This window comes from Euleptes europaea, chromosome 3 (genome assembly GCF_029931775.1).
Source record: "Euleptes europaea isolate rEulEur1 chromosome 3, rEulEur1.hap1, whole genome shotgun sequence".
Taxonomy (NCBI): Eukaryota; Metazoa; Chordata; class Lepidosauria; order Squamata; family Sphaerodactylidae; genus Euleptes; species Euleptes europaea.
The window spans coordinates 25,261,759-25,289,039 of NC_079314.1; the positions used below are offsets into that span (position 1 = coordinate 25,261,759).

The 27,281-nt window shown below is 44.3% G+C and overlaps 1 protein-coding gene across 1 annotated transcript in view; it reads right to left on the reverse strand.

The window, feature by feature from the left end:
* MACO1 (macoilin 1) overlaps nt 1-24,183 on the reverse strand; it is a 102,513-nt gene extending 78,330 nt beyond the window's left edge. Inside the window, exon 1 of the mRNA XM_056846935.1 lies at nt 24,103-24,183. Coding sequence (XP_056702913.1) covers nt 24,103-24,182 — 80 coding nt within the window. The 5' untranslated portion in view covers nt 24,183. The remainder of the gene's footprint in view (nt 1-24,102) is intronic.
* Nucleotides 24,184-27,281: the final 3,098 nt, after the last annotated feature.

Sequence of the window (27,281 nt, forward strand, 5' to 3'; positions counted from 1 at the left end):
GCTTAGGAGATACGTAATGTTCTTCCTACATAGTCAAGCCTTTATTTCTTCCTCCATTCTACAGTGGTAACACAGCAGAGTAAGCAGGAAAAAAAGAAAATTAACAATGAAAGACAGAAGGAAATTAAGGGAACATATCAAGGATGGCAATGATAGAGACAACACGGGGGGGAGGAACGACCCATACCTATTGAAACATGGTATAACATTAACCGGGTTAGCTCAAAGAGTCAAAAGAAAAAAGAAAAGAAGAGAAGAGGAAAAAAAGAAAAGAAGAAGAGCCTGAATGACAACACAGAAAAGGCATTTTAGTGATTAGAATATTTGGGGTGAACTTGCAGAATGGTGTCCAGCTGCATTTCACAGCATTAAAAAAAGGTCACTATATTAAGAACTGGCTCCCTCAGGTACAAAAATAGAGAGCATTTGAAAGACTGATTCGGTTCATTTGCAGATTTTGCATGACTTTATTACAGGCTCTGGTCATTTGCAAGTCCTTTCCCTTTTGTTGGTAGCCGTTTCTGTCACCCAAATCAATCATGCTAATCAGAAAACCTGCCCCCATATGCAAATCGTTATGGTAGGAAGAGGGAAATGGTGTCTTTCCTTGCTGGGAAACTCCCTTAGACCAAGGGATCCCTGGAAGATAGACTGGTCACCCACTGCCACAACTCAGGACCACCTGAGAACATCTAGACTCCCTCGCTGAGAAGGCACCCTTCCAGAACAGTACTAGAACAACAAAGTGACAGGGTAGAAACCCCAGAAAATACCTTATAACCAAACTCATAGGACTCATGCAGTTTGGCACATGGGGAAGAGATTAAGAAAAATATCCCAGAGAAAGACATGTCTTTATAAAAAAAGGTTTATTATAAAAGAGGGGGAAAAACGAAAAAGGTGGTTGGATTCCAAAAGGGGGTAGAAAAAGGGCAAAAAACAACAACAACCCAAGGAAAGGCATACAACAACAGCACAAAGAAGTTCAAATGAAAAGCAATCGAACTAGCTAAGCTGAACACACATTACCCAAGCTGTAGCAGGTTCTTCAGAGCATGTACAGAGATCGCTGCTGTAACAAAAGGTTGAAGGGGTTGTTAACTCCAACCCAACCTCCTGTGGACTTGTGATCAGTCACTGTGATCAGCAACACTTTAAGCTGCATGCCTTGCCTAAACTTTCAGGCTTTTAGGACAACAGCAATTCTCTAGAGATAAGGTTTTTCTTCATTCTCCGTTTCCTTTTTTTGTACTGTTCCACTGCACCTCCATTCCCAACATTAAACATTTTAGCCTCTCCATTTAGGCATTCTCATCCTCCTCTTTCTCTTTTTTATGCTGTTCAACCAGCTCCTCCTTTTTTGTGCACTATAAAGTAGCAAAACTGCCATTTCTGAGCACAGCTATGCGGAACCTCAAAAACTACAGCAGCATCAAGACTTGTTCAAATGCCACTCCAAAGAAGAAGAGTTGTTTTTTATATGCCGACTTTCTCTACCACTTAAGGAAGAATCAAACCGGCTTACAATCACCATCCTTCCCCCTCCCCATAACAGACACCCTGTGAGGTAGGTGGAGCTGAAAGAGTGTGACTAGCCCAAGATCACCCAGCTGGCTTCATGTGGAGGAGTGGGGAATCAACCCTGTCATCTAGATTAGAGTGCACTGCTCCAAACCACTACACCATGCTGGCTTCAGCATAACGGAAATAAGAGTTAGAATGGTTCTTGTGTACACTCTGGCATTCCCATTGCACCTGCAGAGCCATCTGCAGTCACCACACAAAATATAGTTGTGTAAAAGAACTGGAAGAGAGCTGGGTCAATTTTAATGACAAACAATGATTAGGCATGATGAACACAAGTCCTGCGCTCGTATGCTCCTTCCTTCCTCCCCCTAGGTGCTGTGACTTAGTTCCTGCAGGGAGAGAAGGTTCAGAGAACATCTTCCTCTGATAACCAGAACTAGAGCTTGAGAACACCCAGTGAAACTGACTGGCAGTGGGTTCAAGACAGGTTTAAGAGACGTCTTCACCAAACATATGCAACCACAAGAAACCACAATGGCTGGTGGCTCAGACATTTTTTCAGGATTAGACTAATTCATAGAGAGACTGCTGAATTACAACTAATAATGAAGCTCAAGACTATGCATTCTCCAGGACTTAATAGAGATCTGGGATTCCAGTCTCATTACCAATGCAGATTTCTCCACGCCTACTACCCCTCTAGAGCCCCGTGGCGCAGAGTGGTAAGCTGCAGTACTGCAGTCTAAGCTCTGCTCACGACCTGAGTTCGATCCCAACGGTTTGGTTTTAGGTAGCCGGCTCAAGGTTGACTCAGCCTTTCATCCTTCTGAGGTCGGTAAAATGAGTACCCAGCTTGCTGGGGGTAAAGGGAAGATGACTGGGGAAGGCACTGGCAAACCACCAAGTAAACACAGTCTGCCTAGTAAATGTCGGGATGTGACGTCACCCCATGGGTGGTGCTTGCACAGGGGACCTTTACATTTACTACCCCCTCTACATATCACACCTAATCCAATCATGCCTGCTAATGTCATTTACTTGCCTTTTACATTTACGTTGCCATTGTGTGTCTAATTCGCTCGTCTCTTCTTAAGGATAGATGGAATTGCATTCTAGCTGTATCTGAAGAAGTGAGCTGTGGCACACGAAAGCTCATACCCTGCCAGACGTTTTGTTAGTCTTTAAGGTACTACTGGACTCCTACTCTTTTCTACTGCTAGTGACAGACTAACATGGCTACCCATCATGATCTATCTTCATAGAGAATTAGCTGTCTTTGTCTATTACCTTTGACAGCTTTTAGTGGAACCTATCCTCAGTATACCTATGAGTTCTGGCTATAGGGATAAATGAGAGTGGGCCTCACCAGGGCTGTGCACCTCCCCACCCCCCAGATATTTTTTGGGTTCGGGTTTAATAAACCCGGACATTTTTGAAAAATTTGAAAAGCCAAATATAATGGATTCAGAAAAATTCAGGTTTATTAAACTCGAAACCTGAAAAATACCAGGTGCAGAACTGAACGCTGGGCTCTGAGGAGGCCAGCTTTCAATTCTGCACCGCTGGGGCATTCAAGACCATGCTGCCTGCCGGATCAGACCTCCATGTGGAGGTCCATGCTGCTTGCAGGCTCCGAACTCCAGGTGAAGTTTGGAGCTGGCAGGCAGCGTGGATTTGATTCGGATAAGTGAGGGGGAGGAAGGGGGGAAATGGTGGCAAGGCCAAAGTGGCCCGAATAATGCCCCCAAAAATGGCATTATTCAGGATCTGCTTTTTTGGCTACCTTTATTGCTGCCTTTTTTTATACCGGCAACCAGTTCAGCTTTAGCCAAATGCACACCCCTAGGCATCACCCTTATGCCAAAGGGTTCTGGCTGGCTGCTTCTTTTATTAAACCTTTGACTGATTCTACAAGACAGTTCATATAGAAGCGAAATTTTCTATACTGGTTAATAAAGGAATGTCAGAGTACTGAGTACTCTGTAGAGTACTGAGCATTCTCTGAAAGCAATGACTTTTAACACAGCAGATGCCAAAATAAAAAGGCCATGTGGATATGCTTAGAAAGACAGTGAAACATAACATCTATCAACTGTACTTTGCAACTATGAATTTGCAACTGTCTGAAATGGCAAAATCCATCTGCGAACGATTGTTAAAGTGCATTGAAAGTGCACTATTCAGTGTCCGTGAAAGCAGGCATAGTCTGAATATAACAGATGACATTAGATGCTGACAGAGGTCTAACCATGTGAATTGTAGGATCACTGTACTGGCAGCAAGGATAGTGGGAGGCAGTGCTCAGTTAATGGTGTCTATGTAGATGATAGTATCCATACAGTGACAGCAAGAAGTTGGAGAAATCAAGGAAACAAACATTTTTGGCAGGAAAAGTCTACTCTAGGTGCCGAACACTGTAAACAAGAATTTTTACAAAGGGTCAGAGTCAACAGAATAATGACTACATTGATAAGCCAAGAGGTTGAGGGCTGACGACAAACGTGAACCTAGTGTGCCTGTGAGTGGAGAGAAAGAAATTAGTCATTCGGTTTTTATTGTTGGTTTATTGTGTTTTAACATAAATAGTAAGCTACCTTGAACATTATTGTAATGAAGAGGCAAGATAATTGACTTAAATGAATTTAAGTTTGTTAAGCATGCCTTTCTAGGGTATAATCTAAGAGTACATGATGAAGAAGCTTTGCGGGCCTGGATCTGGTCGGTGTGTGGGTGGGAATGCTGCATGCGCAACCATGACTGGAGAAAGGCAGGCTATAAGGTAATTAATAAATCAATCAATGGCTGCTGAAGTGGACATACTGAGGCTGAAAAAGTGTGGCTGACCGGAAATTCAGTTTCCCAGATCATTGCTTTCTGCCCTCCAAGAGAATAACGATCCTGCTTTGATGTATCCACATGTGTTTCCAGCACTTCAGACTTTCTGGAGTAAATAAAGAGGTTTTATTCAGGAAGGCCTTTGAGAATATTTCATGATACAATTGGTGTATTTTAGACAATTTCTTCATCACCTCTCCAGTGGCTTTTTTTAATCTCCCAAATCGTATGACCGGGTTTTTACTTTCACCCTGCTTTAACAATGGGCTGTTTTATTTTGTTTTTGTTTTAATTTCATTCTCTACTTTTGTTTTCCTATCTCTTGATACGCTGATCTGATTTTGTTTTACTGATATATTTACTATTGTTTATGGAATTTTAGTTTACTTAGGTTTTTTGTGGAAGGTGAAACCCAAAAAGGATATCTAATATTGTTTGATAGTATGATGTGACTTCATTTTCATTCAACCTCAGAATCCCTTTCCAGGGCAGATAGGTAGTAATATAAATTACACCGCTGTTCAAGGTACAGTTGATAGGTTCCAAGCATATGAGTTCATGTTAAAGGTTGACTAGCATATTTACTCCATTTATACCTCACCTTTCTCCACAGTAGGGACTCCAAGCAGCTTACATTGTTCCCCTGTCCTCAATTTTATCCTCAGAACAACCCTGTGAGGTAGGTTCATCTGAGAGAATGCAACCAGCCCAAGGTCAACCCGGCAAGCAGAATGGGGATGCAACCCTGGGTTTCCCAGATCCTAGTCCAACCACTACACCATCAGAATACTTTAAGAATAAGGGCCAAAAGCAACATTTAACCACGGTTTATTCTACATGACAGGCCCTGTGCTCTCCTTAAATGTGTAGTCAAGCAGCAAATTCAACTTTAGTGCAAACTGAAGTTTGCTGTTATATCCAGACTGGCAAAATGTAATGTTTCCTCTTCAAACAAGGGCTGCAAGGTATGATTTGAAGACGAATTGCAACCCTTAGAGATGGGGTGAAACCATAGTTGGCCAATTTGGATGTAACAGCCATGGATGCACAAGAGATGGCCCGTGGGATGCATGTGGTCCAGTGGAGCAATTTTATGCAAACTGTATTCCCCCTCCCCCACATATACACACCCGCGATGGGGGAAGGAAGCACTGGCACAGTGACGCTCCAATCCCTCCCCCAAAAAACGTGGTCGTGTCCCTGGCTTTGGTGGTGTTCTAACTTGAAGAATGGGAAACCCCCACAAAAGGACTGGAACAATCAGAATATGAAAACAAGACAACCAAACTCTGATCCCTTAAGGAAATCCTTGTGATAGATTTCATGGCTCATACTGCCCCACAACAAGCATAGACAAAGACCTAGTTTGTGTTCCTGTTCCTTTTTAAAGCTACTAATTCTATTCCTCTCAGCCCCACACCCAATTTTATATACTGGAACATTTTTTGGGGGGGGGGCAGTACTGCCAGATCTACATTTTTAAGGGGGCGAAATTACAAAATGATGCCCCCATATATTATATACATTTTTGTTAAGTATACATATATAATCAATGTATATAATATATATATGATTAACAACTCTTTTAAACAATAGAATAAGTATCAAGTCACGTATGACATGGTGACCCCTGGTGGGGTTTTCAAGGCAAGAGACGTTCAGAGGTGGTTTGCCATTTATCTCATACTGGGTCTTCTGCTTTCCCTGCTGCAACCGTGGCTTTTCATGACCCACACAGTCAAAAGCTTTGCCGTAATCTATGAAACGCCCTGACCTGGATGGCCCAGGCTAGCCTGATCTCGTCAGATCTCAGAAGCTAAGCAGGGTCAGCCCTGCTTAGTATTTGGATGGGAGACCACCAAGGAATACCAGGGTTGCTGTGCAGAGGAAGGCACTGGCAAACCACCTCTGTTCGTCTCTTGCCATGAAAACCCCAAAAGGGGCCGCCATAAGTCGGCTGCGACTTGAAGGCACTATACACACACAATCTATGAAACACAAGCTGGTTTTCTTCTGAAATTCTCTTGTATGCTCCAGGAACAAATGTAAATTCGCAATATGATCTCTGGTGCCTCTTCCTTTTCTGTATATGAATGCTGTATATGAATGTGTTATAGAAATATGGAGGGGCCATGGCTCAGTGGCAGAGCATCTGCTTGGCATGCAGAAGGTCCTAGGTTCAATCCCTGGAATCTCCAGGTAAAGGATGAAGCAGTAGGTAATGGGAAAGACCTCTGCCTGAGACGCTGGAGTAGATGATATTGATTTTGATAGATCAAGGGTCTGATTCAGTGTAAGGCAGCTTTATGTGTTCATATGTACTTTGTGAAGTGGTGATATATGGGGGAAAGGGAGAAACCTGTTTGTTAGGAGGGCTCTCTCTCTCTTTACATGCAGTAAATTCCCCTAATCTACTTTATCTCCTTTTTTCTCCTCAAAATCTGTTTCTTATGAGAAGCTTAACTAGATTTTAGTGAATTTATTAATGTTTGGGGCACGTAAGCAACTTACAAATACTGCGTACCATGAGTCGAGAGTGGCTAAGAGTGCTGATCCAATTCATGTTTACTCTCAAGTCAACCCCACTTTATTTCATAGGGTTTCCTCCCTGGCAAGTGTGCATGCGTATAGCAGTGCTGCAACTGAACTCTTGCCTCTGGCACCAACAACTTCTCTGACCTGAGGAAAGCCACTCTCAGCTCTCCCCTCCCAATATGGAGATAATACTGACCCTATGTAAAGGCTAGCGGAGATAATGTACGAGCAGGAAGTGCTTAGACTGCCCAAAAGTGGCACTTAATGGCTGAGGCGGCTTATGCGGGACTGCTGAGCAAGTGGCATTGAGGGCCCAGGTGCACATGTGTGTCTGGGGGGGGGGGTACCTTTCTGCTTCCTCTCACCTGAAAAATGCCAATGTTTCTTCGGCTGGGGCCCGCACACATCCCCCGCTCCTTCCACTGTGCCTGGCTCCACTGCACCAAACTGCCTCCACACACACTGCCTGAGCACAGGGGGTTGCGACTCATTTATACATTCAGTGCCTGTGCGTGATGGGTTTGTTGCGCGAGCACGCCACTCTGCCTTGGAGGAGAGGAGGGGGTGAGAGAGCGTGAGCGGCCCTAGTGTGTGTGTGGGCGACTGGTGAAGATGAGCAAGGCAGGCTTTCTGCTCCCTCCTGCCTGAAAAAAAATGCCACTGTTTCTGTGGCCGGGGCATACGCATATCCCTGCTCTTTCCATTGCACCAAAGCCACCTCTATGTGCACTGCCTGAGTGCAGGGGACTGTGCGCTGTTTTAATGCCTGGTGCCACGCGTGATGGCTTGCAGGCACGAACCACTCATCCTAGTGACTCGGGTGGGGGGGCAGCGACTGGCGAAGGCGAGTGAGGCAACAATGGGGAAGGGAAGGTGATTGTAAGCCGGTTTGAGTCTTCCTTAAGTGGCAGAGAAAGTTGGCATATAAAAACCAACTTCTCCCTAGATCTGGCCCTGGTGCTGCAAGATTATTTCTCTTCCTTCTCCCAAATATCAGAACCGTCTCGTTTGCTCATAGAGCGGTTCCTACTTTTTAACATTACTGCCATATGGCCTGTATACTTCCAAGACCTTTATTGGTGCATTCAAAAACTGAGCTTTTAGCTCTACCTGTATAGTTTCTCTCACACAAGCAAGAGAAGATTCTGCTCAGAACTGATCATCTATGTTTAGTTTATGAACTACATCATACCACAGAAAGAAGCACAGATGGAGTGACACAAACAGTATACTAGCTGGCCCCTGTGTGGATAATGAAAGTGACACAATAGGGTCGTCCAAAGAAAAGGTACAGGTAACCAAGGAAAGGGTACAGGCAATCCACCTACTCAGGGGATTCCCCCAAGTATGCAGAAAAATGTGACTTTTTAAAATTAACCAAAAAGAAAAAGAAACCCATACACGCAAAGCCCAACAAAGACTGAAAAATCTCCAAAAGGGATGGAAAGTTGAAAGCAAAGTAATAGATATAGGGGAAAGAGGGGGAGAGGGAGGAAAAATCTATGTGCTTAAGCCCCTGGAAGTTTATGAGATCATGAAGGGAGGAGTGGGATTTCTAAGAAAGAGCCAGTATGGTGTAGTGGTTAAGGGCAGCGGACTCTAATCTGGAGAACAGGGTTTGATTCTCTACTCTTCCATGTGAAGCCCGCTGGGTGACCTTGGGCTAGTCACAGTATGAATTCTCTTAGCCCCATCTACCTCACAAGGTGCCTGTTGTTGGGGGGGGGGAGGTGATTTCAAGCCACTTTGAGACTCCTAACAATAGAGAAAAGCAAAGTATAAAAACCAACTCTTCTTCTAAGTTGCCCCCCCTTTCCTCATAGGCCCCAAGCTTCTAGTATCTATTACCAAAATATCAATCCAGTGTCTCCAAACTGATCCTGCCCAAGCTTACATGACAACAAGTTACAATTGTGAAGTATGAAAGAGTATACTATATGGATACAGCTTTTAGTTAAGAAAGGGTCACCCAAATGAAATCTTAACTCTTTTAGAAAGAGAATGCATATAGAAAGCTTTTAGAAAGCTGTATGCATATAGCTTACTCTTTTAGAATGAGTAAGTTACCGTATATGCATACCGCTTTTAGTTGAGTGGGAAACAGAAACCGGCAAGGGCAGAAAGCAGAAATGCTGGAGACTGGCTATAGGTATAGATTAAAAATGAGTTAATTATCAATAAGACAGAATCTATTTTCTTTAAAAAAAAGTCAACCTGAGGAATATGAAGTGTGGGACGACCCCTGTATTACAGGAAAGTGCACACAGTAAGAATGAATAAACCAACTGCATTCCTTACCCTAAGGCTCCTTTGGCAGTATATAGCTGTCCTCCTATATTTAGGCTAAGTTAGAGGTTGCATACAACTTATTAAACAGGGCGATCTGGTCAGTACAGAAGATGTTACTGGAGAATTCAGTAGTTGGGCAAGAAGGATTGTAGACCAAACCCTGCCTTGCTATAAGCCAATGGAAAAGTTAAAATTTCAGTGTTGTTGTTTTTTGGCAGAAACAATGGAGATTCAATGCAGATAAGGCAGTATCTTAGTGTAAGATCTATTGGTAGGTGCTAATATAATCTTGTGAGTTACACTGTACACTGACTAGAAAACATGTTGTATTAAAATGACCACCCTGAGGCAGGTTAAAAAAAGCTACACTCATTTTAATTTAGCTCAGCCACTGACCATTAGTCCATACAGAATGGGACAACAGCAGTTCAATGATGCTTAATCTTAGAGGAAATCTCCAGTGGCAGAAAGTCCCACAGCAGTAAGATGTGAAATATTTTTCCAGGTCTCTAAAACGATGCTAGAACAAGCAGCATTAGGTTGGCAACAAATAATGTTCCTCCAAAGCCGATCTGCTTAGATAAAAATTGCAACTCAGCTGAAAAAAACATAAGTTCAGAAAAGATAAAGAATCAGGAGGAGTAAGGAAGCAGACTATGAAGAAACATCAGGAAGCAATACTCCTGAAGCAGGTGTTAACACAGTGTGACATGTTTACACTGCAATTTACCTTGCTGCTAGTCTTTAAGGTAAAGCTAAGGTTTGAAAATGTGGCAGAGTTAAAGAGAATGAATGCCCCAAGATGGAAAGAGAAAAAGTCTTGATGGGAAGATAGGACTAAAGGGCGCAACATATATTATAGTAGAAATTGATAAACACTGAAATATGGCACATACTCAATGCTACCCTGCCACCATGAGAATGTTACATATTACCTTTATGCATCCCAAAAATACATGCCCTGGAACTTCCTGAGGTATCCATACTGCAAGATACAGTACTTGTACACCGGACTATCACAGTGAAAAGAGAACATGTAGCCTCATGCTACAGGTACACTTTTAATGTGTACCCACTTCCACTGTCAAGCGGTCTTCTATACTGTGTTCTTCCAGCATGTCTTTAATACCTTACTGAGTGATTTGGTCAATGCTGAAGCCTTGCCTAAAAATTGTGGCATATTTAAAGAAATTACCTGCAATTACTAAGGAGAAGGCTGGTAAGCCCTGTTTGGAAAACGAGGACAGTCCCCACTGGGGAGAAAAGCAGGGTAAAAAGGAAATAAATAATTAACAAGGCCTCATTTGACGGCCTGAGTATGCTTGATGCCTTCAATGGAAAATATATTTCATACACATCGAAGTCAGGCCCACTGGTCCATCTTGCCCATTCTAAGAGCGCAATCCTAAGGGGAGGATAGTTGAGAAGCGCCCAGAGCAGCCACACTGCCTCCTGAGCAGCTTGCTGCCAAGCGCAGTAAATAGAAAATGCTTTTCTCAAGAAAAGCCCGTGAAACTCCCCACTGAGTTCCATGGGGCTATGCCTGCCTTTCTGCAGGTGTAACTCGGCGCCTACAAAAAGGGACATTCCTGAGCCGAATGGGCTTAGGGAGCTGAATGCCCTGGGAATGCTCCCTTTGATGCCAGCACAACCTCTTGCGCCAGGAAAATGCCAGCAAGGTGGCTTAGTGCCATAAGGGGCCCAGGGCCAGCGTTGGTGCCAGTTTAGCCAGCATGTGTGGCACTAATGCTGCCGCTGGGGTCATGCCGGCTCCTATCCCCTTTCAGGCCTCCCCATTAGGATTGGGCTGCCCTTGTCTGCAGTTTTCAGGCAGAGAAAGTCTTCCCCAACCTCTGCTACCTGAGATTTAGCTATATGCCAGGGACAGAGCTTGGGACCTTCTGCATAGCCCGCCTCTGAGCCACAGTCTCTCATTTACCATGTTAAGTGGCCAAAGCACTTCAAATACATAATCACTGTAAGGATTAATGAGATAAGGCCAAGACAAATCAGTATTGTCCTCATATTGTAGATGTGAAAGAGGGGCTGAGGATGAAACAAAACAGCTCTCCCGTGGCTAACTAGAGATGCTGTGATAACATTGGATTTGAAGTGGGAATCCCCTAGCTTGGTCAGTAGAGATGTACGGGCTTAATAATCCTCAGGGAAACCAATATGATTTCCAAGTGACCCACCCTGGCTGGATCATGCCCCTCTCCCAATTTTATTTTACACAGAACTCAACTGTTAAGCACTGTAATATCTGCCTCCCTACCTTTCTGTCAGCCTTTGGAGTTGCCTAGCAATTCCCCAAATGGCAGCTGTGATCTTGCCATATAGTGTCAAGAGATCTCATGCGGGAGCTGGGATTCTTTAAGTTGCGATATCTGTGCCTGCACAATTTTGTGGCTGCTGTAACCCCTCGTTTTGGTTTTTTTAAAAATGTTTTTTTCCTGAAAACCTGGCGATTTTCCTGGGTGTGTAGAAAAATCCCTTCTCATCAATCAACTTCCAAATTAAACACGAAACCTATGTCTCAGTCTAGGCTTAATGCAAAGGAACTCACCCAATATCAGTTATGCAGGGTGGGAGGGTTCCCACAAACCAAACCTTTGATACGCTGAACGGTCAGGAATGTTTCATCCAAAGGATGTAATCACAAGAAAGAATATGAGCTCTGAGCAACACACAGTATTCACTACATATGTAAAATTCAAATTAACAGTCCATTAGATATCTACACTTCCTCCTGGCACAATAGCGAAAGCTCAAGCCATTGAGAGCACGGTTGGTATATAAAAAAAATGTAAAATTAATGCAGATGGTGAGAACAACAGCATGGAATCCTATGGTACACTGCACAAGGAGCACACACTCAATGGAAAGTACTCTATCAGTTTAATTTAGAATTGGTCTCAAAACTAAGCCTGTAGATATCTGCTATCACAGTTATGTGACGATACAAAGAACCATTAACAATGAAGCTGAAGGCTTTATTGCAGACATCAAAAATGGGGACCCCGGAGAACAATTTTTTTTAACAAAAATTAGAAGCCACATGCTAAAACCCACTCTGAGCCCGGCTTGCCGGGAATGAGGGAGGGAGATAGATAGATAGATATTATAACAAAGACAAAACATATTTAACTGCAACATGCCATTGTAAGATGAAGAATGTAATACACAGAGTCCTGATCCACTTAAGAAGAGTGAAAGATTCCATGCACATTTTTGGCAGGAAACTCCACTCACTACCTATGAAGGAACTGACAACAAGTAACTATGAAGTGGTACATGCCAAGTTCTTAACCAAATAGATGGGGGGAGGGGGTTTCCAGTAAAACACTGGAAATAACCCATTAATATTTGGCAATATAATTTGGCAAAGCCAACATTTAATGGATTATGTATTCGTCACTAACAAAATCTTTAGCGTCTGAATGGCGATTTAAGAAAGCAGCCAGTTCTTATCAGAGCAGACTTGCCAATAGTTCCACAAACGTTACATGTCTGAAAACTTTTAAAAAACAACAACATATGGGGGATAAATGCGTTTAACATTTGTGGCCTAATACCAGGGGCCAGTGTGGAATAGTGGCTGGAGTAGAACTGGGGAGTTTCAGGTTCAAATCCACTAGGTGACCTCAGACCAGTCACACTGACTCTTGTCCTAAGGTACCTCACAGTGTTGCTGCAAAGGTCAAGTGGAGGAGAAAAGAACCATGTACCTACCCAGAGCTCCTTGGAGCAAGGCAGGATAAAAGTTGTAAATCTTGGTCAGTTCTCTTGCAGCCAATCATGAGAGCCCATTTGGAGACACTGATATCCCCATTTGCTCAGCAGCAGTTAAAGTGGTCCCTTAGGAATGAGCTATCCAAAGAATTAGTTGAAGACTATTATAGGCAGTATCCAGTTGTGACTAGGGAGGAAACAACTCCCTTCTCTTTCTTTCTCAACACAGTTCAAAGCAGCTCCCTTATTGTACAGCTTGCATTTAAACATATATCTATGACATTATTGGCATGCTACGCAAAGATTGCTACCGCTTTAAGGACAATCGAAACATAGTGTCACATGAATAACTCCATCCTCTGCAGCTTCCTTCTCATGCCCTGACATACTGAGCAGGCCAGGGGGCAGAAGATAAGAAACAAGGAAAGGGGACGAACATTCACATTTTGAGACACCTCTGATACCTATCAAAAAAAGTTAATCATCCATTAGCACACAACCTTCCTCTTTCTAGAATGACAATTTTCGACCTGCCAAGGAGGTATCGCCTGCAGAAACTGTCAATAAGAAATGAAATGCCGAGGTGGTAGCAAAAATTACAGTCCAGGTGAAATTAATTAATAAAACCTGTGGCAGGTATCCCACCTTAGGCTGGAGGAAGTCCCTCCAGCCCAAGGAGCCTTCCTCCAACCCAAGTGGCTCTTGCATTGAAGGAAGAGTCACTTCAGCTGTAAGAAGGCTCCTTAGGCTCAGTGGAGTACATGCCAACGCGATGCCTCATCCTGGAGACGGAGGTAAGGCACGTTCAGCCATTTACAAAAGTAACCACTATCAAAGACCTCTGGCATGACATCCCTACAAGGCAGCAGCTGAGAAGAAACTCTAGTGCATTCTAGAAGAACCACCAAAGAAGAAGAACTGGTTTTTATACCCTGCTTTTTCTCTACCTTTAAGGGGTCTCAAAGCGGCTTCCAATCAATCGCCTTCCCTTCTCCCTCCCCAACAGACACCTTGTGAAGTAGGTGGAGCTGAGAGAGTTCCGAGAAAACTGTGACTAGTCCAAGGTCACCCAGCAGGCTTCGTGTGGGGGAGTGAAGAATCGAACCTGGTTCCAACAAATTCAACAGGATGTGCCTTATGACGCTATGCAAAACTGGCAGAAAAGCAGCTCATCAGATTAGATATACTTCCTACCCTTTTGGTCAGCAAACACACACTGTGGGGGACATTTTATTAATGTGAATAATCCAGTACTCAAGATAAAACAGTACACGCAAGAAGGGAAGGGCTGTGCCTTAGTAGTACAGCATCTGCTTGGCACGCAGAAGGCCCCAGGTTCAATCCCCGGCATCTCCAGTTAAAGGGACTAGGCAAGTAGGTGATGTGAAAGACCTCTGCCTGAGACCCTGGAGAGACCCTGGTCTGAGTAGACGATACTGACTTTGATGGACCAAGTGTCTCAGTATAAGGCAGCTTCATGTGTTTAACTGACATGGAGGATGAGGTTGCACAATTGGCTAAAGCAATCAATCTATCTACAGATGCTTATAGGAACCTCTAAATATATGATTTAGGTAAGAGATGGCAAACTGGCAGCCTGTGCACTGTATCCAGTTCTTTAACACCTGCAAGAAATGGTCTGAGAGACGTTGTCCAGACTGACAGCAGCATGGCAGATGCCAGCAGCTCTGTTCAAAGCACCATTTATTAACTGGCAGACCAGCCACGTCTCCATTTTCTCAGTGCTGAAAGGAGACGCCCATTGGACCTCTGTGTTATCACAAGCCTTCTCGAGTATCCCTCCCTTCAGAATCTGGCAGCCGAGGGCCAGTCTCTCTCGGAAACGATATCTGACTCTCAGGTGCATTGCACCGAGCTTAGGCTGAACTGGTCCCCAGTTGTCAAGCAATCGGACTAAGGAAAATTCAGACCACCTGAACTGAAAAAAAGAGGGCCATCCCTGATTTTGATATAAAGAAATTCAGAATGTAAAGTATACTTGCCATATTAGGTAATAAGAGGAATTTCCCAGAGCACAAGAACTGCTCACAGATGAATTGCAGTTTGCACATTACACTGAGAAGACCGAGGCAGGAGTTTCAGTTCATTCGTGTTAGCTTAAAAGGTTTCTTGCAAGATTCTATTATCTATTTTATATGCATTTGCTTCTACCTACCACCTACTGCATATACAGATCCAGAGTGAACTATAAATAGAACCAGTACATTATCACAGCCCATGATTTTCAGCAATCTGCTCTTCAGCTTTCTCTGAACATCCAAAATTCTTCCTTCAAGAATGTTTTAGCTGTACTGTTGAATTCAGCATTTCCCTTACTTTCTATAACTCGTTTATGGGGAAATTTTTGGCTCCACCATCAATAGAGCTCCATTTTGACTTCAGGAAGTTCAGAATTGTGTGTCTAGAAGAGCATCACTTACTGATTTGACATTCAAGCAAGCAATAAAAACCAGTTCTTAAAACACAACTCTTTTGGATTTGCTCTTGATACAATACGGACTATATAAAGTTATTTTGCCACTCCAGAACACATACAATGTAAAGTACATTTGCCTTTGAAATTCAGAATATAATTTTAAAACACTAATTTCTTCATTAAGTAATCTATAAACACAAATAAAACTGGGGAAATTGTAACTTTATAATTTATAAGTGGCAAACTGGTGGCAATGGTAGAGACACAGCTGCAATTTGTTGCACTTCAGGCTAGGAGGATAAAGACCTGTGAGGCTGGCTATGGGGCAGGTCTTGCTTCATCCCTGCTTGGTGTAGAGCTAGTGTGGTGTAGTGGTTAAGAGCGGTGGTTTGGAGCGGGGAACTCTGATCCGGAGAACCAGGTTTGATTCTCCATTCCTCCACATGAGCTGCGGAGGCTAATCTGGTGAACCAGGTTGGTTTCCCCACTCCTCCACACGAAGCCAGCTGGGTGACCTTGGGCAAGTCACAGCTCTCTCAGCCCCACATACCTCACAGGGTGTCTGTCGTGGGGAAGGGAAGGCAATTGTAAGCCGGTTTGAGTCTTCCTTAAGTGGGAGAGAAAATCGACATATAAAAACCAACTCTTCTGCTTGCTTCATCCCACAAAACAAGACACAAAACCTCTCAAGGCACTGTATGTAACAGGTATTAGAAGAAGCAACATCTAATACCTTGGTTGTGACTTGTGGGCCAAAAGGTTTGGCAAATTATTATGAACACAATCATTGCTGAAATCGCATCGTTCAAGTTCTCTACCTTGATACGTTTAATGCAGCTTTTATAGCTTGTGTCCTCTTAATGTTTTATGGTATGCTATTCATGTTTTTTTATTATGATGCTACATTTTATTGGATTTTATTGATTTCAGTGTTGCTGAACTACATTATCATTGGTTTTAAGTGTTGTATATCATCTTTGCCTTGAGGCTGAGGCAATTTATAAATACATAAAAATGGCCATTTGTATAACATCAAGAGCAGGCCATACTTGGTACACATGTTGCTATCTGTTGCAAGCTGAAAAAATATTCCATACGTTAAAAACAAACAAACCCCAACCGTAGTACTATGGTTTTCTACATTGATTTTCCAAGTCTCATCCACTCATGATTCTCAATGCAGAAAAGCAATCAAATTAAGGGAACTTCACAGTGAAGAACACTTGAAAAGTTGAGCCATTTATTTTTAAAAATATTGCTTTGTGCCAGAATTGTTTTCCTTAATTGTAAAGTAATTAGTACTTTCACGGCTTTGATAAAACGTTAATCTGCAAAACAGAATAGTTATAAGCCTCTCTTCTGTACGGAACCAGTTTGGGAAAAACAATTCTACAAGGGTAGCCACATTAATCTGTGGTAGCAAAATTAAACAAGAGACCAGTAGAACCTTAGAGACTAACACAATATTTCCAGCATAAGCTTTTTGTGAGTGAGTGCTGACTCACAAAAACCTTATGTTGGGATAAATGGTGTTAGTCTTTAAGGTCCTACTGGACTCCATTTATGACAGGAAAAACAATCCTGTCAGGAGCCTAACAACAATGCTATTAATCTCATGAGTCCAAGGAGGCTTTGGACTTGTTTTCTCTTGAACAGCAATTCCATTGCAACCTAACCCCCCCCCCGCCCCCCGGCCACGTAGCAATCTACTTTAGAAATTGAGGAGAAATTTCAAATATTGTTTGTAGTGTGACGGTGATGCGAAGGGGGGAGCAGTAAGAGAGTAAAAAGCTCTTTGGATTTCAGCCTTCAAATTTGTAGGCACCAGCCTTGCACAGACTTACTACATTTTTTAAATTTCGAAATGCCAATTTTGTGATTTTTCTAGCCTTGATGGAAGACAACTTGTTGTTATAGTACTGGCACTTATTTATATAGTGTTTTGAATGTCTGCAGCACTTCACATATTTAACTTCAGTAACACAACAACCCTGTGAGGAGTGTCCGCATGACCCTCATGGCTGAGGCAGAAAGAATAGCAGCTTCACTACAGCTTCCTGGTATTTTTACAGCAAAGGAAAAATTTGAACTAGGGACGTTCTCAACTCACACACTCACTAAGTATGCAATACCAAACATTAGCTGAAAAACAAACAAACCCCTTTACAACAGCAGCAGCAGAAGAGTTGGTTTTTATATGCCGACTTTCTCTACCACTTAAGGAAGAATCAAACTGGCTTACAATCACCTTCCCTTCCCCTCCCCACAACAGACACCCTGTGAGGCAGGAGAGGCTGAGAGAGTGAGACTAGCCCAACGTCACCCAGCTGGCTTCATGTGTAGGAGTGGGGAAATGAATCCAGTTCACCAGATTAGCATCCGCTGCTCATGTGGAGGAGTGGGGAATCAAACCCGGTTCTCCAGCTCAGAGACCACCGCTCCAAACCACAGCTCTTAACCACCACACCATGCTGGCTCTCATAAACTAATATACAAGACCTACAAAAATTTAAAAAGCCTCCCTAGTTCCTAGTTAGTGGCTGCTATCAAGAAACAAATTCTCATTTGCTCTCTTGTCATCCGGTTGGAGCGTAGACATGTAATAATGGCGCCTCAGCTGGAAGCCAAGGCAATATACTCTAGAAATAAAATCAGTGAAAGATGATAGCTCATTCAACTTGTTACTGTTTACCCCAAACATCTTTAGGATCAGGCAGACCTCACAATGACACATGGATCCCCCTGAACATTTTCCTCAATTGACCCGTTAATCAACAGTATTTTGTTCAAGTTTGACCCACAAGTTTCCCCCCCCCTTCCACCTCTCCGTCAGCTGCACAGTGGCCATTCCCCCAGGATTATTTCTGCAGGATTATTCAAAATAAAGCCAAACAGACTTTGCTTTTGGCATGGAAGAATAAACTTCCAGGTATCAAATATATATTCACATTAGGGTTAAGTAGGTGTGGTGAGCCACTATGGGAAAGGTTAATGTCACAAATTAATCTGCTCGCTAAATTAATCAAATGTCGACAGCGTATGCCAACCAGCTTACTTGTGTTCAGTGAGCAAAAGTCAATCAAAAGCTGACTGCAAGTATTTGTGATGCTGAGCATGGGCAGCAGAAGGGGAGGGAGCAGAGAAACAACTAAATAAAATTTGTACAGGCAGCACAGTAGAATCTACACTGCTACATGTGGACAGCACATGCCACAATTTCAAGATTTGCATAAGCATTGTGTCTGCATCGTACACGCTGTAATCTTTACTCCTGTCTTCACCGGCATCTGAAAGGGACAAAGGTGGGCATCCAGGGCAAAGTGCATGCACAAGCAACCCTTGGGCACTTAATCGCTTGCCAACAAGTCTGCTGGTCAATCTGTAATGCTCTCATCATTCACTATTTGGAGAACACTGTGACTTGACAGATCTCACAGAGAATTTCTATAGGCAGAAGGGGAGCTGTGATTTTTGCTGATTCTCCCCCTTGATGCTGTTCAGGGGGATGTCTTCTGCCCCCTCAGAAACAGCCTTTCAAGGTGTATTTCATACTGCAGTGGGATGAGGGAGGAGAGAAAGTTGTGTTCTATGTAGATGTAAAATCTGCGGAAATTTTGAAGCTACAGTAAAAAAAAATTTCCCCTTTTTTCCAGAAAAAATATATATAGACATTTTGGGGGAAATAGAAATATATGCAGTAATATTCCAATCAAACCTAAACTAATTTTACTGCTTTAACAACATAAAATGCATCATTTATGCAGTAATATTCCAATCAAACCTAAACTAATTTTACTGATTTAACAACATAAAATGCATCATTATGCGTCTGATACACTCTATGTGCCTTAATTTTTGCTATCTGAAAAGTAGAAAAAAAGGAAGTTAAACAGGAAGCACAAGCTTTGTGGAAAAAAACAACGTAAAATATATGTAATATTTAGTCAGAAAAAGGGTAACACAAAGGGTCAGTAATAATATCTGCAAAGCTAGATGCTGTCGTCTTCCTTTTGTGGCTACAGGGTAGCAATAGATCAGTTCTAAGTGAAACTTTCAGCGTTTTCTTCTGAGGCTTTGGTGCAGTTCCTGCCCCACCTCCTTCTGATCCCGCCCCCAGCAAGGTATGGCAAAAAGCTACTTGTTACCCAAACTGTGGGTATATGCCTCACAGTGGTTTGAGGGAGAGGTGAAAAGGTCAACCAGGATGAGTCAAGTCAAAAGGGCAACAGAAGGCATGCATTAAGAAGCAATGAAAGCATTCCATGCTTCCCTCACAAAGGTTAGGTATCCTTCTAGGTGCAGAAATGCATCTTGCATTTAAGAGCTATATATGTCTACAGTATGCTGCCCTTCCATTTAAAAGCATTTCACTCATTCTAAAAGAAAAAATATTTCACTAGAGCTTTTTCAGGTTTGAGATGTTCAGAGGTGGTTTGCCATTGCCTGCCTCCGAATCACAGCCCCGGTAATCCTTGGAGGTCTCCCATCCAAATACTAGCCAGGGTCAGGGCTGAGAGTGTGTGACTGGCCAAAGGTCACCCAGCAAGCTGCCATGGCGCAAGTCGGGATTTGAACCTGGGTTTCCCAGGTCCGACCTAGTCCAACATCACTACACCATGCTGGCTCTCTATTTTTTATTACTCCCCCAAATTTCCAGTTTTTCCACTGGAAGAAACTGAAAGAAGGACTTGGAAAAAATGAGGGGGAACTAGTTTTCACAAATTTTCCCTTTCCCCCCTAGACCTTCACACCTCTAGTTCTGTGGGTGGTACCCCTTCCATCCATGGAGATCCTCTGTGGGACCCAAGCATGTACCGTATTTTAAAACATTCAACTAGCATTGAGTTTTAAAGGGAAAATGCCAGCTCAAAATGATTAAAACTAACAAGCAAGCTTCATAGGCTCATTTCACACATAAATACCCAGAGTTCCTCTCTGTCCCATTCTGCTGCTGGAAGTGACCATCACAGCACAGCATAAGCATACCAGCAACTATGCAAAGAAGCATGGCAACCTATCCTGGAATGCCAACAGCCTTCTATAACCCATGGGTCTGTTAAGGACCAATGGTTTGCAAAGTGGACGGTTGCCAGTTACTAACCCTGTGATCTTTTATAATGTGTGTTCTGACTGCGCTGGAAGGCAAAAATGCCAACCTTCCCCTCATGATCAATTCCCTGAAGAAGGCTGCATCATCACTGAAGACAGAAGTCATACTGCATGTCACCCTGGGTATTAATCTGAACTTTTCCTTACTGCTCTTTTCCAATCTTGTATGAATCCAAAGCTCCTTAAGGCCTTGCTAAAGACAAGTACAATTTATCTGCCAAAACTCTGCCTCTATAATGCCCCTTTTAATTGTACAAAGTGGCTGCATCACAGCACTTGGGAACTATGAACTGCAAGTCCTGTCTGTGAACAAAGCAAACTGCTGGGTACTTATCCCATGATCATTCACATAGACTTTTTTTAAAAGCCTATATCGACTATTATAGTAACTCCCCTAAGAGCTATTTATTCATGGATGTGAAATTGCCATGAAAAATCTCCTTAAATATCTCCCTCATCAGAGAACCCCAAGATTCCAGCCCATATCTTCAACTCTCTCACATTTTTTTAAAACAAATGCCCTTGGTTTAACATAAAGCAGGAGAAAAGATATAGGACAAGAAATAAAATGAAGGAGGAAAACCCCATTGCCCAATGCTGTGCATACAAGCTGGGGAGTAGATACAAACTGAGGAATCTTCTGAAGGAAAACAGTATTTGCAGGGACTGGAAGAACAAGCAGGTTCCAAGAACAAGACAGGTGAACCTTTGGTCCCTGAAGAAATATAATAAGGTGACTTGGAGTGATGCAGAGATGCAAATGGGAAGATCAGCACAAGAGGGAAAGTGAAAAACAGAAAGCAGTAGCAGCCTTGAAGAAGGAATGACCCTCTGAAAAGAGGCAAGAAAATGAAAGACGGTGTTAGAAAAAATGTAAAAGTTTTGGAGAAAAGGAAGCAAGAACAAAATTGGACAAAGTGTTTTCCTGAACACAATTGTGTGACTTGCTTCAAGCCTGAGTTGATAGTGAAATATTTTAAACACATGCATAAGGAGGGGGCACTGAATGGAGCTCGTGGATGGCTCTAGCAGTCTAGAGCAGTATGAACTGATACACTCAGGAGAAACAGAACTGCCATAATAGGATGGCAATGGATAGGGATGGGGGGGGGAAAGCGAGGAGCAGTTAGCAAGGAACAGTTGACTGTGGGGGTGGGGAGAGTCTTGTGATTCTCAGGTCTAGGGGAAAATGTCTAGATACTGAAGAAGAGAGAACAGCAGGTAGAGGACCTCCAGAGGACCATTAATGCAGAAGGTGTAGCCACAGGAGTGGGAGTTTCCAAGGCAGGCCCTAGAACCACTGTGGTGTTGGGGGACAACCCAACTGGCTGCAAGAAAACCCACTGCACTGGAGGAGGATCCTCGGGCAAGAGATCTGCCAGGAAGAAAAGGATCGTGTGGTATATTTTAATGGGGGGGGGGGGTACAGGCCACCCAAACTGATCGTTGAGGACAATTTGTGTGTGGAGGGGGGCATAAAGTTCCCAGAGGGAAATCATTTAATAGATAAGGAGAACAGAAATCACTTAATATATATGGGGAACGGAAATCACTTAATATATATGGGGATGGGTTATTTTAAGGATGCCAAAGAAAGCCCCCTGTACTGGAGGTGGGTCCTCTGGGAAGAGATCTGTCAGGAAAATAAGTATCATGTGGTATATTTTAAGGGGAGGGTTGAGGCCACCCAAACTGATCCAGAGGGAAATCACTTAAGTGTGACATATATGAGGAAGGGTTATTTTAAGGATGCCAAAGTGAAGTGGGGGGCGGCCTGTGAGAATTGGGAGAGGATACTGAAATTCCCTGAAGGAACTAAGCAGCATGATGTACGTACACACACATACACATATACACACACACGTACGCTCATGTATATACATACCTACACACACACACACATATATACACACACACACAAACATATATATATATACACACACACACATTTAGAGAACTATTTTGAGGGTGCTAAGGGGAGTTTTCTCTCTCTCATACATGTGTGTAAAGTGCCGTCAAGTCACAGTCAATTATTGCAACCCTTCATGGGGTTTTCAAGGCAAGAGACATTCAGAGGTGGTTTGCCAGTGCCTTCCTCTGCACAGCAACCCTGGACTTCCTTGGTGGTCTCCCATCCAAGTACTAACCAGGGCTGAACCTGCTTAGCTTCTGAGCTCTGACCAGATCAGGCTAGCCTGGGCCATTCAGGTCAGGTCAGGGCATACACACACACATCTATATAAAGAACTATTTTGAGGGTGCTAAGGGGAGTTCTCTCTCTCATATATACATACACACATATACATATAATTCACAGTGGGTAGCCGTGTTAGTCTGTCTGTAGTAGTAGAAAAGAGCAAGAGTCCTGTAGCGCCTTAAAGACTAACAAAAATATTTTCTGGCAGGGTATGAGCTTTCGTGAGCCACAGCTCACTTCTTCAGATCTGCAGTAGTAGAAAAGGGCAAGAGTCTAGTAGCACCTTAAAGACTAACAAAAATATTTTCTGGCAGGTGTATGAGCTTTCGTGAGCCACAGCTCACTTCTTCAGATCTGCAGTAGTAGAAAAGGGCAAGAGTCTAGTAGCACCTTAAAGACTAACAAAAATATTTTCTGGCAGGGTGTGAGCTTTCGTGAGCCACAGCTCACTTCTTCAGATCTGCAGTAGTAGAAAAGGGCAAGAGTCCAGTAGCACCTTAAAGACTAACAAAAATATTTTCTGGCAGGTGTATGAGCTTTCGTGAGCCACAGCTCACTTCTTCAGATACCTGAAGATACCAGATATCTGAAGAAGTGAGCTGTGGCTCACGAAAGCTCATACCCTGCCAGAAAATATTTTTGTTAGTCTTTAAGGTGCTACAGGACTCTTGCTCTTTTCTACACACACACACACACACACACACACACACACATCTATATACAGAACTATGTAGCCAAATTTCTTGGTGATGTAATTAAGAGGCAAGGTAAAATGATGTATGGTGGCTGGGTTTACTCTTTTTGGTTGTCCTTGGTAGGCCAATAAAGGTACTGAAACTGAAACAAAGAACTATTTTGAGGGTGCTACGGGGAGAAGTCTGTGAGAAGGATGCATGTGTATTCGGGGCGGGGGGGGCACACTCAGCTTCAACTGACCATTAAACGCCTATTTGGGGGGGGGGAGTATGAGGCGAAGGCCTACGGAAAGCGAAAGTCTCGCGCGGCATGTCTGGGGTCGAGGGTTGTCCCGAGGGGCCTGTCAGGAGAATTACCCGTGTATTTATTTGGAATTGGGGGGGGGGGGGAGAGAGAAGTGACACGCCGACTGAGGCCTGAGGGGACCGAACAGACTGGGTCTCCCAGGCGGGGCCGTGAGGAGGCTGGGGGGGGGGGGGGAGCGAGGCAGCGGCGGACAATGGGGCGGGCCAGCGGCGTGTGAGGGGGAGCCGCGGCGTGGAAGCGGCGGAGGGGAGGCCTGTGGGAGACAATGGGGGGGGGGAGAGAAGGCAAGAGACGCGCGTGAGGAGGAGGAGGAGCCCCGCCAGGTTCGCGTGGCTGTGAGGCGACGGCCCGAAAGAGCCGCCGCGATGCTGAGGGGCCGCCGGGGCCCTCGGCTCTCCCCCGCCCGCCAGGCCCGAGGCAGGTGCGCGGGGGGCCTTACCTGCCGTAGATGCCTTCGGTGATGCGGTTCCGCTTCAGCGGCCGCCGGAGTTTGCTGCAGTCGGCGCTCCGGCGCTTCATCCTTTCCCCGCGACCCGGCTCGGCCTAGCCCGGCCCGCTTCCTCGGCTCCTGCCCCGCCCGGGTCACGGCGACAGCATCCGAGCGCGTCCTGGGGGCTGCCCGCGCGGAGGGAGGCGAGGCGCTTTTGGGGGGGGGGGGCTTTTTTTGTTGTTGTGGCGGAGGGGGATGTTTTTGTTTAACGTCCTTTCATGCTCCCCTTTTTTGAATTTGGGTTTTCTCTTCTTCTGTTTTCCCTCCCTCCTCCTCCCCCGCCTCTCTTTTTTTTTGGGCGCCCTCCCGCCTAGGAAACAAAGAAATAAAAAATAATTTCAAGAGGTGTCCCTCCCCGCCGCCGCGTCCCCGCGCGCAGCCTCCGCGCCCTGCCCCGCCTCCTTTCAAGAGGCGAGCCAATGGGCGGCAGAGAAAACAGGAGGTCGACGGGCGAGAGGATCAATCAACTCGAGGGGAAAGGGAAGAAAGGCGGGCCGGGGAGCCAATGGAGGGGCCGGCTCCTGTCGCCCCGCCTTCTGGGAGGATGGCGAAAGCCTGCCCATAGCCGCGAGCGGCGTTTGCGGCAGCCCGTCGGAGTAGGGAATTGGGGGACTGATCGCAAAGTTGCCCAATAGCTGAATAGGGATTCGGGGGTGGGTGGGACAATCTAGCTATTTCCCAATGGAAGAAAAGGGAAGAATAGAGGTTTTTGGGATATTTCCCCCCCCCCCGCTGTATCCCACCCTTTTCTTTGACATTAGAGGAAGGTCCTAAATTTGATTGAAGGGACCGCGCGCCAATAAGCTCTGAGCAAAGGGCTATTGAAACCCTTAGGACCGAGGCAGTCCGTTTGCATTCTAACCCAGCTTTGTCATAGCCCCGCCTTCAAATGTGACTGATAAGGAATTTGTCCAATGAAGATCAGGCCGTAAGAAACATGGCAACAAAAGCAAACCAATAGGAAAGTGGGGAAAAGGGGTAGCTTGGAAGTACAGCCAAATAAAGCGACATGGGAAACAGAGCTGTAGCCAATCAGAGTTTTCTGTATTCATTTGGTAGGATAGAAAGTGGTGTTCCTATGGCCAGCAGTCAGGCTTTGCTCTAATAAAGCCAATGTTGCCTGGATAAATTTTTTAGCAGCTAGCAAAACATTTTAACGCCCAAAATCTGAGCACATTTTTTTTTGTAAGTAAGTGCAATTAGCTTTAATGGAACATACTTCCAGATATGCATGCTTGCACAAGGATAATATGATTTTTTTAAAGCTGCCTTTTGTGGGTTGTTTTTGGCTTCTGTCATTATTTCTATTTTTCATTTGTTAGTTTTTACATGTTGGTTTTAGGTTGGTTTTAGACTTTATCTTGCAAACTGTTGGGAGCAGCATGCTGAGAGAGAGTTTACTGTCTTTTAAATAAAAACATGTAAAGAACCACAGTCTGACAGCCCAGTTCTATATAATACATGAACATGTTTTTTTGCATAAAACAAATTGTGCAATGATTGATTCTTTGCTGCTAGTAGGGTTGCCAACTTCCAGGTACTAGCTGGAAATCTGCTATTAAAACTGATCTCCAAACAATAGAGATCAGTTCCTAGGGTTGCCAGATCCTTCTTCGCCATGGGCGGGAGGTTTTTGGAGGGTGGGGTTTGGGGAGGGACGGGACTTCAATGCCACAGAGTCCAATTGCCAAAGCGGCCATTTTCTCCAGGGGAACTGATCTCTATCGGCTGGAGATCAATTGTAATAGCAGGAGATCGCCAGCTACTACGTGGAGGTTGGCAACCCTATCAGTTACCCTGTAGAAAATGGCTTCATTGGCAATTGGACTCTATGCCATTGAAGTCCCTCCCCAAACCCCACCCTTTTCATGTCCTGCCCCAAAAATCTCCAGGTATTTTCCAGCCCAGAGCTGGCAACCTTAGCTGCTAGTTAGGCTTGATTTATGGAAGAGTGAACTAAAAATGTCTATAACTTAGATGTTAGATACTATCTCTGTCTTGTTCATACAACAATCGGTGTACTTCTAAGCAGAGCTGTACCCCTTCTAGGAGCCCCGTGGCGCAGAGTGGTAAGCTGCAGTACTGCAGTCCAAAGCTCTGCTCACACCCTGAGTTCAATCCTGACGGAAGTCGGTTTCAGGTAGCCGGCTCAAGGTTGACTCAGCCTTCCATCCTTCCCAGGTCGGTCAAATGAGTACCCAGCTTTCTTGGGGGTAAAGTGTAGATAACTGGGGAAAGCACTGGCAAACCACCCCGTAAACAAAGTCTGCCCAGTAAACATCAGGATGTGACGTCACCCCATGGGTCAAGAATGATCTGGTGCTTGCACAGGGGACCTTTATCTTTACCTTTTTATACCCCTTCTAAGTCCCATAAAGCACATTAATTTAAAAGGGTGTAACTATTTAGGATATCACTGGAAGAGTTTAATGGCACCTTAAAGACTGATGAATGGATCTTATGCATTTGTCAGCAGGAGTTGACTGTCAGACACTTTTAGTGTTCAAAACACTTCGGGGACATTATTTTGTTGTAATTTCTGCAACAGCCCTGTAAGGTAGACCAGTATGACACTGAAGCTGAGACAAAGTGGCTTGCCCAAGACCAAGCCGCCAAATGAATTATTGCCTAAGTGAACCATTCCAACTGAGGAGCCAATATTTGTGCAAAACAGATGCAGTAGGGTTGCCAGTTCCGGGTTGGGAATTACCTGGAGATTGGGGGGGGGGTAGAGCCTGAAGAGGGTGAGGTTTGGGGAGGGGAGGGACCTCAATGCCATAGAGTCCAATTGCCAAAGCGGCCATTTTTCTCCAGGTGACCTGATCTCTATCGGCTGGAGGTCAGTTGTAATCTTGGCCATCTTCTGGACATCTAGGGGTCACTGGGGGTGTGGGGAGGGGAGGTAGTTGTGAATTTCCTGCATTGTGCAGAGGGTTGGACTAGATAACCCTGGTGATCCCTTCCAACTCTATGGTTCTATGATTCTTAGGGTTGCCAACTGCCAGGTAGTAGCAGGAGATCTCCTGCTAATACAACTGGTCTCCAGCTGATAGAGATCAGATCAACTGGAGAAAAATGGCCGCTTTGGCAATTGGACTCTATGGCATTGGAGTCCCTCCCCTTCCCAA